At 42.1% G+C, this 12,566-nt stretch overlaps 1 protein-coding gene across 5 annotated transcripts in view; it reads right to left on the bottom strand.

Annotated features, from left to right (window-relative positions):
- CDCA2 (cell division cycle associated 2) overlaps positions 1–12,566 on the bottom strand; it is a 48,974-nt gene that overhangs the window by 17,179 nt on the left and 19,229 nt on the right. For all 5 annotated transcript variants that reach the window (XM_042983197.1, XM_042983198.1, XM_042983199.1 and 2 more), the window contains 3 exons: positions 6,035–6,243; positions 3,939–4,023; positions 3,267–3,511 (listed from right to left, as the gene is read on the bottom strand). In XM_042983197.1, coding sequence (XP_042839131.1) covers positions 3,267–3,511; positions 3,939–4,023; positions 6,035–6,243 — 539 coding nt within the window. The remainder of the gene's footprint in view (positions 1–3,266; positions 3,512–3,938; positions 4,024–6,034; positions 6,244–12,566) is intronic.

Consider the following 12,566-nt stretch of genomic DNA (forward strand, 5'->3'; position numbering starts at 1 on the left):
TGGAAAGGTTCTGACTACAACTGCAATTTCTTCAGTTGATATAGGGAGGATGAGGTAAGGGATTTCTTCTCAAGTGAGACTGGGTATAGTTTGTGTTTTTCAAGAAATAGGTCTAGTTTATCTAAATTGTTGAATTTATTGGCAGTAAGTTTTTCATAATACTTCCTGATTATCCTTTTATCTGTATGAACCTTCTAATAATACCTGTTAGAACGTATAGTCACCGCTCATTCCTTATATTGGTAGTTGGAGTATCTTCCCTTTTCCCTGAACAGTCTGATCACAAGTTTACTCATATTATTGTTTTAGGGCATAATCTTTTTATTTCAATGACTTTTCTCTATTGCTTTTCTTTTTTACTTCACTGAGTTCTGCATTTATCTTTATTAAGTCCTTCTGCTTACTTTGGCTTTAATTGCTTTTGTCAGTTTCTTAAAGTGGAAGTTGAGATCACCAATTTGTCTCTTTATGTTGAAATACAGGCTTTATTCCCCTCTAAGCCTGCTTTAGGTGCATCCCATACATTCTTGTTGTTGTTTTGTTTGTTGTTTAGGGTTTACAGGGTTTAGGGTTTCATCTTTAACTTACACCACTTTGCGTACAGGTTAAAAATCCCTCCCAGCTTCCATACCATGTTACTTTTGTTGTATATTTCACTAACTAGGTTATAAACCAAATGATACACTAGTTATTCTTGCCTTAAACAATTTTTTATAGAGATTAAAGTGTGCTACATTCACCCACGTGTTTATAGCATTTTCAATGCTCTTCATTCCTTTGCTAGATTTCCATCTGGAACCATTCTCTTCCTGATGAAGGGACTTCCCGTAACATTTCTTCTAATGCTACCCTGCTACAGTAATGAATTCTCTCGGCTTCCATATGTCTGAAAAAGCCTGTTCTTCACCTTTGTTTTCAAATATAGTTTGAAATATATAGTTTGATATAGTTCTATATCACTGGATATAGAATTCTAGGTGGACAAGTTTTTGTTGTTGCTGTTATTTGGTTTTTTGCTCCAAGTAATTAAGTACATCTTCAACAGATGCTGCTGTGTTGTCTTCTGGCTTGCACAGTTTCTAATGAGAGTTCTGCTGCCTCTCATATTGTTGTTTTTTATGTCATGTGTCTTTTTACTCTGGTTCCTTGCAGGCCATATATCACTGATTCTAAGCAATGATGTGTCTTTGCGTACTATTCCATGTTTCCTGTGCTGGGAATTTGCTAGACTTCAGGATCTGTGAGTTTATCATTTTATCAAATTGGAAAATTTTCCATCATTATGTTTCAAACTTTTTTTTTTTTTTTTCCTGTTCTGTCTGATCTCTCCTCTCCTTTGGGACTCTAATTACATGTATATTATGCCACCTAAAGTTGTCCCAGCTTACCAACTGCTCACTTTTGCTCAGTCATTTCTATTCTTTCATGCAGAATAATTTCTATTGTTGTATCTTTAAGTTTGGTAATCTTTTCTTTTGCAGTCTCTAATGTGCTATTAATCTCATTCAACCTAATTTTCTTCCCAGAGAATATAATTTTCAGAGTTCAAGTTGGATCTTTTCTATATTTCATGTTCTTAACAAGCTCAATCTTTCCTGCACCTCCTTGAACATAGGAAAGATAGATTAAAAAAACTTTCAATGCCTCCGTCTATAAATTCTACCATATGTGTAATTTCCGGGTCTACTTTTATTGATTGATTTTCCTCTTTATTATGGGGGCACCTTTTCTTACACGTCTATTAGTTTTTAATTGAATGTCAGACATTTTGAATGTAACACTGTTTGACACTGGATAGTTTTGCTATTCTTGAGCTTTGTTAGACAATGCAGTCAAGTTACTTGGAGAAAAGTGGTATCCTTTCAAAGCTTTTAAACTCTGCTAGGCTTTTAATCTAATTCTGTTCTACTAGTGAGGCAATGCTCTCCTGAGTGTCTGATGTGCTGTGAATTATAAGGTTTTTCTACCACTCAGGTTGGTGGGAACACTACTACTGCCCCTCTGTGAACCCTAGGGATTGTTCCCTCTGTTCCATCTGGGTAGTCATTTCCCTGGCCTCGGGCAGTTTACTTACAAGTTCATGGCAACCAGTGCTCAGCTACAGATTCAAGTGAGACCCTTTGCAGATCTCCAGGGCTCTCTGTGCAGCTCTCTCCTCTCTGGTACTCTGCCATAAGCTCTAGCCTCCTACACTTTCCCAGACCCTAACTCCCATCCCCTCAACTCACGGAGACCACCAGGCTCCGCCAAGGTAAGCCCTTCCTGTGCAGTGGCCTGGAAGTCCAGCCCAGGCAGTAAATTGGGGCTCTCATACAGCTTGCCTCACTTGTTACCCACTCTCAGGGATTACTATCCTATGCTTCCTGATGTTCAATGTCTGAGAACCACTGTTTTGTGTGTTTTCTGGGGGGTTTTCCTTTTAGTTGTTTCTCATGAAAACATAAATTAGGTCCCTTTGACTCCATCTTAGCTGAGAGTGGAATATTCTTATTTCAAAGTGCAATAGGCCAGGGAGAGAACGAATGATGGTCCCAATATAAAAATAGGCAATTCTCTAGAGAAGAAATTCCAATGGCTCACGAATGTATGAAAAATGTTCAAACCTCACTAGTAAAAACTAGAAGTTTTCAAGTCATCTTTTTCCATTAAGCTATTAAAAAAAAGTACAGTTAATACCCAGGGTTTACAAAGTATGGTAAAATAAAACCATTTATACTGCTATTGAGTCCAGACTGGTACACTTTCTGGATGTTCACCAATATGTATCAAAAAGGTGAAACGCATTCCTCTTCTTTCATCCAGTAATTCTCCCTACAGAAATTCATCTGAAGGAAACAAGTGTATATTTACAGCATATCAGTTCTAAGACTGGTGCTCTTTCACACCTTTCCTCCTCTAAAATCTGAGCGCATCTTACAAATTCATGGGGTGTCAGAGCTTACGGTCTAGCCTTCTCTCCTGGTGATACATAAAGCAATGGTACATCCTACAGGCCACAGTATTTCAGCTCCACGAAACATTCTATGTACAAGGAACCCTGCAAGTAGGAGACAGCAGGGAATAACCCATGCACTTGTCGGGATGAGCACAGGATGGGGCGGGGCAGGGCGTTGGTGGGGGGGGAACCTACCTATACAAGTGCATTAAATTATACCGACACATCATCTAGTCCATTTCATGATTTCAAAGCATAATTACTGTTCACACAAAACAGGTGAGGTCTGATGAAAATATAAACAAGTTTGCTCCACGCTTTTCACACTTACAAGATTCTCCCCCTTGTCATCAAAATCTGGTTGTGATAACTGTGCAGGAACTGGTGATTGCTCCAGTGGCAGGGGACTGACATTACTCAAATCCTTTTTGCGAACAGGTGTTCCTCCTTTACGCAACGGAGTATTTGCTGGCAAAGACTCATCAAACACCTCAGGGCTTAGATCCTCTCCAAAAGTAACTCTCTTCCTCTTCCTGACATTTAGAAAGGCTGGCACTTTACAATTTTCTTGACCTTCTATAGATAATGAATGGGTAGATAAAAAATTAGGCTACATTTCTTATCTAAAGTACGTATCCTAGAATCTTTTAGCAGCTATTATTTGTATAATAGTAAATACTGTTTGTAGAGAAAAAAATTCAAAATGGAAAAGGTAAGCAGTATTTCTAATTACAATACAGTAATAGATTTTAAAGTAAATTTTGCATGAGTATCTTGGAAGTTAACAAAATTGGAATATTAATTTCCTTTAAGTGTTACCATTAAGTACAAATGGGCAGATGAAACGAACAGACCAATTCTGAGACTCCAACCAACTGTTCATTCCCATGTAATTTGCAAAGCATCGAGGCATTTAGCAGATCATTGAAAATACCACATACTAGAACAGAGTTTTACAAGAAAATGGTATCCTCAGGCTTCCAAATAAGCGTGGATTTCTTACCTGTTGCCTGTTCTTTGCAATAGTTTGCAAGATTTGAGATTAAGCTCGGATGAGTCCCGTCATCACAGAGATTGTCACAGTGTTCCTAAACGAAACAAACATCAATGAATAATTTTACGCATATAAATGCACACTCACAGTCATTAGGAATGGTCACTTTGAACTTTCTTCTGCCGAAGGTAATACTATGTAGTGTCGCAGATTACATTTGCTTTCATAACTGTTCTGGCTTAGTGACATTAGCCACAAGAAAACCTGGACTCTCTCGATACTACTTTAGTAAATCGTATTTTAGGAGAAAATTAAAGAACAGAAATCCATAACACGGGCTGAATGCATTCCATCATTTTTAATCTAGCAAATGAAGTTAAGGAAAATATGAGTGGCTAGAGGTATGATGTACTGTGGATGGTGTCAGATCAGACTATCTATAGGCGTAAAAACTGCACAAAAACAAGAAAACAGGTAAATGGCATAATAGGGTGTTTTGTCTCTTAAGTATGGGAAACAGACTTTTTTTTCAAGTGTGTAAATCTCCTGTCCCCATGACTATATTCCTGATTTAGGAGCAAGGAAAGAAGGTAGTATCTGTCCCTCTCTGCTTCCCCAAAAGATTATGGAGTTCGTGAGGAAGGGACAGCGCAAGTCCGGAATCGCCAAACAAGGCAAAACTCAACACAGGGCCACTGGAGGGAAGCAGGGGAGCGCCAGGGCCGTGGGCTGCATGAGTCACCTCCAAACCATCATCTGCTTCCCAAACCCTGGACCAGTCCTTGTTCTCTAGAGCTGTTCATTTTCTCCAGTGCACCCATTCCAAAAGCCCCTCCTTCTCTAAGCAAATGCCCTGCCCCAAACAACCCTCCTTGAGCAACTGTCTCTCAAGTCCATTTCATTTTCCTGACCAGGAAAACGCCCATTATTTGTGAAATAAGTGAACTTAGAAAATAAAATTCTTGTGAGTTTTTACATTTGTTTATAATCAAAACAACCATGAAAATTAGCAAACAACTCAAAGTGTATACACCTACAAACTTTGGAGAGCTTAGTAAAAAGATCAATTATAAAAATCTTCATATAATTTCAGTGGTAGGACTGGATGTTTGCTACGTAACGTCGTTAATCAGTAAGAGTTATACGGATCATGAAGATGCTAAGCCTGTTTGAAAAGAAACCAAATACACAGGATATGAATAAGCAGCCCTGTGTAGAGACCCACATCAGCTCTTCAACCAGAAAAAACTGTTAAACAGTTAAATAACCACTGACCATAACTACGTCTGTAAATAGAAGGTACTACTTTACTTTGGCTTTAGAAACAGATGTGTAGGCAGGGCGCCTGGGGGGCTCAGTCGGTGAAGAGTCTGGCTCTTGATTTCGGCTCAGGTCACGATCTCACGGTTCTTGAGTTCGGGATTCTCGATCTCCTGTCTCCCTCTCTCTCTGCCCCTCCCCACTTGCGGGCACACATGCGCCCTCTCCCTCAAAAATAAATAAACTTTAAAAGAGAAAACAGAAAAGAAAGAGATGTGTAGGCATGGCTATATATTTAAATGCGTACGGATTGGAAAAAAAATTACCTCGTTTGCCGGGCACTGGTGCTAACTTCCTATTATTATTCCACTTACTCTGCTCAAATTAGCCATCCTTGCAGAGATGAAACCAAGGTACAAAAAGGTTACAGAATTTGCCCAGCTCTTAAACTTCAGAGTCAGAGTTTGAAACCGGGCACCTGGACTCCAGAGCCCAGCCATTCAAACTTCTCACAGCATTTACAGCTTGGATTTATTTATTTATTTTTTTAACATTTATTTATTTTTGAGAGACGGAGCGAGACAGAGCATGGGTGGGGGGAGGGGCAGAGAGAGGTGGGTACACAGAATCCCAAGCAGGCTCCAGGCTCTGAGCTGTCAGCACAGAGCCCGACGCGGGGATCAAACCCAAGAACCGTGACATCATGACCTGAGCCGAAGTTGGAGGCTCAGCCTGAGCCACCCAGGCGCCCGCAGCCTGGATTTTAACATCAGATTTCTCGTGCTGTTTTAAACCAAAATGAATTTTTATTCCATTCGCTTTAGGACAAGTAGCTCTCAACTTACCTGCAGGCTTTCTAGAAACAGGTTAACAGAGGGTTTCTTTAGCACCGAACGAAGTACGAAGGTCTCAGAGGATGCAACGTCCCTCTTGCAGAGTGGAGCGACCAGTGACCTGCCTTCAGGAGTGGTGTCTGTGCTCACTTCCGTCAAGTTGTCAAGGGAAACAGCAACACTTGATCTTTCGCCCTCTACACACTCAGCAACCTTGACTCCTTCCGAGTAAACACACAAACACGAGACGTAGAAGACATCTGAATCAGGTTGTTCCACACCAAAAACATGATGTATTTGCAAAGAGAATAACGTGCTACAAGTAATTCCACCCTAGGGGCACCTGGGTGGCTCAGTCGATTAAATGCCCAACTCCTGCTGTCAGCTCAGGTTGTGATCTAACGGTCAGGGGATCGACTGCGTGGGGCCGTTGGGCTCTGCAATGACGGCGTGGAGCCTGCTTGGGATTCTCTGTCTCCTCCTCTCTCTGCGCCTGCCCCGCACTCATTCTCTCTCAAAAATAAAGAAAGAAACTTAAAAAACAAAAACAAAAAAAAAGAAAGAAAGAGAGAAATTCAACCCTAAGGAAGAAATTCCTGCTTCGGGAATGACAGCTGGAATTTCATTTGGATATATAAAAAGAAGACAGAGAAGTGGCAATGGTCACAACTTGCTAACTACTGAGGGTAAAGGTAAGCGAAGAGTTTTGGCTCCCACGAATCTAAGACGGTGCTCACCAACAGCGACTGACTGTTAGCCTGCCTCCACTCACAACACCCAAGACTTACACCATAAAACTAACCTGAGTTGAACAACGACTGAGGACCAATTTTACTGCTGGAGTCAGAGGTATCTCAGGATGCAAGGGTGGTGGGAGGGAGAAGATGGGATGAGAAGAGGAAAGATTATCAAATCAAAACATTTATATGTTGTGTGTGCCTGCAAACAAGGCAAAGCTTCCTCCTGCAAAGTTTTTTTCTCACGGGAGTATTTCTTTATGACCCACATTTAACAAACATGTTGGGCCCTTTTTTCTAGGCCCTAGACCTAGACATGACAGGCACTCCTTTCTAGGTGCTAGAGATACAACAATGAATAAAACACACAATGCCCCCGGGATACCTGGGTGGCTCAGTCGGTTAAACGTCCCAATTCTTGGTTTTGGCTCAGGTCATGACCGCACGGTTCATGGGTTCGAGCCCTGCCTCAGGCTCCATGCCTACAGTGTGGAGCCCGCTTGGGATTTTCTCTCTCTCTGCCCCGCCCCTGCTCACATGCACTCTCTCTCAAAATAAACCGAAAACGAAAACGAAAACGAAAACCAAAACCCACATAAAGCTCCCACACTTTGGGGAACAAATAGACAGTATAAAAGATCTGGGAGGGGTAGAAGGTGAGAGAAAGCTATGGCTATGAAAGGGGGAGCACAGCATGAGGGTTCCCTGTGCTGGAACGGTTCTCTATCTTGACTGAAGGCAGTGTGGCCACATGAGTCTCCACGTGTTAAAATTACATGGAACTAAATATACACATAAATGAGTGCACGTCAGACTGGTGACATCTGAAGAAAAGTCAGTGGATTGTATCAGTGTTAATTTCCTGGTTGTGACACCATATTACTGCTACCCAAGATGTCACCACTGGGGGACACTGGGGAGGGTGGACACTGGATGTCTAAATTATTTCGTACAACTGCAAGCGACTCTACAGTCATCTCCAAATAAAGAGACAAGGTTAAAGAAATGTTTCGATAACGACAGGTAGTAATTTAGGCCTTTAAAGGAAATGATGTAGAAGTTAAGGGGATAAGGCAGGATATGGTGGGAGGGGGGAGCTGCTGTTTTGAGGTGTCTCAGGGATCCAGCAGGCATCTGGGTGAAGGGACGAAGTGAGCCACGCACACATCTACGGAAGAACATTACACGCATGAAGCCACGTGCGAAGATCCGAGATAAGAACGTACCTGACGCACTAGAGGGACAACAAGGCTGGTGTGGCTGGAACAGCCTGAGCAAGGAGAAGAGAGGTAAGAAGCTCCAAGAGAAGGCTAAGGACTGACCAGGCCGGGTGTGGACTGGCTACTATTCTAGGTACAGCGGGAGGTCAATGAAAGATTTTGAGAAGGGGAATGATATAGTGTAACTGTCATTTTAAAAGGAGCACCCTGCCCACCGTGTAGAAGATTCCGAAGAGGGAGGTGGACAGAGATGGAAGCAGGGAAATCACAGAGGAGACAAAACAATCCAGGCAAGAGAAGGCGGTAGCCTGGACCACAGTGATGATACTTAGGAGGTGGGAAATGGTTAGGCATTTGATATATTGTCAAGATAAAGCCAACAGCATTTGTTAACGGCACTCAAGTTTAACTTTTGAAAGGGAGGTGTCAAGGTAATGTCAAGGTTTTTGACACAAGCCAATTGGGTGAATGGTCAGTATTGTTTACAGAGATGGAAAAAAAAAAACGAAACAAACAAACAGATGAGCAGTCTTCGGAAGGAGAAACAGTTAAGACCCATTTGAGTATGTTAAGTCCGAGATGTTTATTAGACATCCATGTGGAGACCAGAAAAGGCAGCTGAGCACTTAGGTTTAGAGTTCAGGGAGGACACCAAGGACGGGTATTGAAATTTTGAAGTCAACAGCACAGAGACAGCATTCAAGGTTGTGGGAATGCCTACAATCACCTAGGGAAGTGAGTGTGGAGAGAAGTCGGGAGCACTGAACCCAGGGCATTCAAATGTTTAAAGGTCAGGATGGAAGAGAAGGAATAAAGGAAACAGACAAATAGGAAATGGCCAGGGAAATAGGGGGAAACAAGAGGGAATGAAGTCCCGATGCCCAGTGAAGAAATGGTTTCTCACAGGAGGACACTGTCCGCTCTGCCTGCCACGCTGAGACGCCAAGGAGAGGGTACATGGAGAGTGACTACTGGGATAGCAATGAAGAGGCTACTGGTTACCGAGGCCCATTTGGAGCTGCATCGAGACACAATGGGAGGCGAGGGCACAGGCCCGGCCTGTTCTTTTAAGGGAGCTTTGGTACACTGGGGCGCCTGGGTGGCTCAGTTGGTTAAGCGCCGGCTTCGGCTCAGGTCATGATCTCGCAGTTTGTGAGTTCAAGCCCCCGCGTCGGGCTCTGTGCTGACAACGTGGAGCCTGGAGCCTGCTTCAGATTCTGTCTCTCTCTCTGCCTCTCCCCCACTCATGCTCTGTGTGTGTCTCTCAAAAATAAATAAACATTAAAATTTTTTTTTGTTTTAAAAAAGGGAGCTTTGCTGCAGAGGAAAACAAGGAAATGGGGTTCTGGCTGAAAGGAAACCCCGGGACAAAGGCCATGTTAAGATGGGAGATACTACAGCGCGTTGCATGTGAAAGGGAAAAATGAACAACTCAGAAAAGAGGGGACACTTCATGCAGAAGGTCCTCAAAGAGGGAAGGGACCATACTGAAGGGGTTGGCCTTAGATAAGAGCCCAGAGGATCTACCATAACAGGAGGAAAGGGAGGGGGGGGGGCATGCTCGTTCAGAGAGGCAGGAGGGTGGGGTGGTGAGTGGCCCAGGCCATTTGCTTCTGACATCTTTCCTTTTCCTGTCAATAGAAGCCACAGACGACGAAGGGGCACCAGGGAACTTTTATCTCAGTCATTTGTGAGTAGGGCTGCCAGATCTAGCAAATAAAACCGCAGGAGGCCCAGTTAAATTTCGAATGATATCTATTTATATGTACGTATGTTGATATAAAAGAAAAACAGCACAGAAAACACACTTATGCTGAAGAATTATTTTTTGTAAGAAATAAATTATAAATACCTTAAAAAAAAAAAGGGAAGGGAAGGAGGGTTGGAAGCTTAAATGAAAAGAGAAGGTATGATTAAGGAACAGAAGGGACGGCCAGTGAGGCTATCAACGTCCATAAAATTCATCTCAGATATACGGAGGGCAGAACAGAGTAGGAAAGCAGATTCACGGGCTGCATCTCTGGCAAGGTGGGTAAAACAGGGTGGAGAAGGCAAGGAGATCATGGAGGTATCATGTGGGTTCTGCTCTGCGAGCTCTCCTCTAAGTATTTTCTATCCCCTTTTACAAAATCTAACACAGCTCTGTGCCTCATCCGTCATGTTATGATTCAAATTAAGTCAGAGAAGACATACATTACAAGAAATGCTGAAGGAAGTTCTTTTTCAGGTTGAAGGTAAATGATACCAGAGGGAAACTTAGATCCTCAGCAAGGAATGGAGAGCATCAGAAATGATAGCTATCAGGATAACCAGAGAAGATTCTGCTCCCAATATATAGGATTGGTGAAAGCAAAAATATTGTGGGATTTACAGAGGGGATCTATAGTGTAGAGTACCGTAAAAGACACGGGTGGGGAGATAGGAAATAGATCTATACAGTAGGTAAAGCTTCTATCTCCCCTAACACCAACTCTATTCGGGTTCCGGGACCCAATTCTAACATGGGGGGAAGGGAATCTCCCAGACAGACCACCAGCAAGCAATTCTCAGACACCAGCGGGCTGTCTAAGAATTCAACCCAATTCTGACACTATCCAGAGACAGCATCAGCTTCTGGAAGTGAAGGGCTCAGTTCTACAAGCGCACCCCCCATCTCCCACTTAAGATGCCAGTCACAAGTCCTGGGCTGTCTCCTGTGCCTCTGACCCACCTGCTACAGACCAGAGGTTCCAACAACTTCCTCCTTAGACTTTGGATGCTAGTCACGAGTCCAGATTGTGACCTACACTTCTGACAGCGTGGCTATCAATCAAGAGGCTCTCGGGACCTACTCCTTATGTTCTCTGAATTTGCCAGAGCAGCTCAGAACTCAAGGAAACACTTATGTTTACCAGTTTATTGAAGGAAATGATGAAGGATACGAATCACCAGCCAGATGAAGAGAACATAGGGTGAGGTACCCACATCTCCACATGTTCACCAACCCGGAAGCTCTCTGAACCTTGTCTTTTTGAGTTTTTATGGAGGTTTCATTACATGGCCATGACTGATGAAGTCACTGGCTGATTCAACCTCCAGCCCCTCTCCTCTCCCCAGAGATCAGGGGGCGGGGCTGAACCCTCCAATCACATGGCTGGTCCGCCCAGCAACCAGCTCCTGCCACTGGGTGGGGTCCAAAAGCCACCTTCATTAGTAATAAGACACCTATGTCACCTTCATAGCTTTAAAGTATTTTTAGGAACTGTGGATGAACACCAAATTTATCTGAAGGATGTATATTTGGTCATCCAAATATTTACTCATTCAATGAATATTCATGTAGATAACCAATATGTATTTCTTCTTCATTTTTTTTTTTTGAGCAGCAGGCAAAAGTTTATTAGACCATAAGACTAGAAAGGAGGAATAGGAGGAAAGCTCTCCATTTGAAAGTGAATGTCCAAGGACTATAGGCCAGGGTCCTTTTCTTTTTTTTCTTTTTTAATACATATAATTTATTGTCAAATTGGCTAACATGCAGTGTGTAAAGTACTCTTGGTTTTGGGGGTAGATTCCCGTGGTTCATCGCTTACATACAACACCCAGTGCTCATCCCAACAATTGCCCTCAATGTCCATCGCCCATTTTCCCCTCCCCTGCTCCGCCATCAACCCTCAGTTTGTTCTCTGTATTTAAGAAGTCTCTTGGGGTTTGCCTCCCTCCCTCTGTTTGTAACTATTTTTCCCCCTCCCTTCCCCCACAGTATTCTGTTAAGTTTCCCAAGATCCACATATGAATGAAAACATATGATATCTGTCTTTCTCTGGCTAATTTCACTCAGCATAATACCTCCTAGTTCTATCCACGTTGCTACAAATGGCATGATTTCATTCCTTCTCATTGCCAAGTAGTAATCCATTGTACCAATTTGTATTTCTTATAAATCATCATAATGTACTGTCTTTTACCTGAAGTTATCAGTATTAATTCTAAGTAGACTATGAAAGGTTAAGGATGTATATTACAATTGGAACTATGAACAAAAAAGATGCAACAAGGTGAGTTTAAAAGGTAATGGATAGGGGCGCCTGGCAGGCTCCGTAAAGCATGCAACTCTTCATCTTGGGGTTGTGAGTTGAAGCCCCATGTTAGGACTAGAGATCACTTAATACATATATACGTATACATACATACATGTATACATATATACCTATATACGTGTATACATGTATACACGCATATACATATATATAATAATATGAAATGTTTATATAAAATACATATATAAGCATATATGCATACTTGTATAACATGTATACATACGTAGATATGTATATGCAATATATACACTTATACATATATATTTTTAAAATTTTTTTAATATTGAAAACAGATAAAAGGTAATGAATAAATGGATTTCCAAAAAGGAGATTTCAAATATACTCAAGAAAGACAAAAGGGAAACAGAGGAACAAAAAGCAGAAGAGAATACGCGTGAAAAAATGGTATTTATTTACTTATTTAAACATTTTTTTTAAGTTTGAGAGAGAGACAGCGTAAGTGGGGGAGGGCCAGAGAGAGAGACAGAATCCACACCGCCAGCACAGA

Source organism: Panthera tigris, chromosome B1 (genome assembly GCF_018350195.1).
Source record: "Panthera tigris isolate Pti1 chromosome B1, P.tigris_Pti1_mat1.1, whole genome shotgun sequence".
Classification (NCBI taxonomy): Eukaryota; Metazoa; Chordata; class Mammalia; order Carnivora; family Felidae; genus Panthera; species Panthera tigris.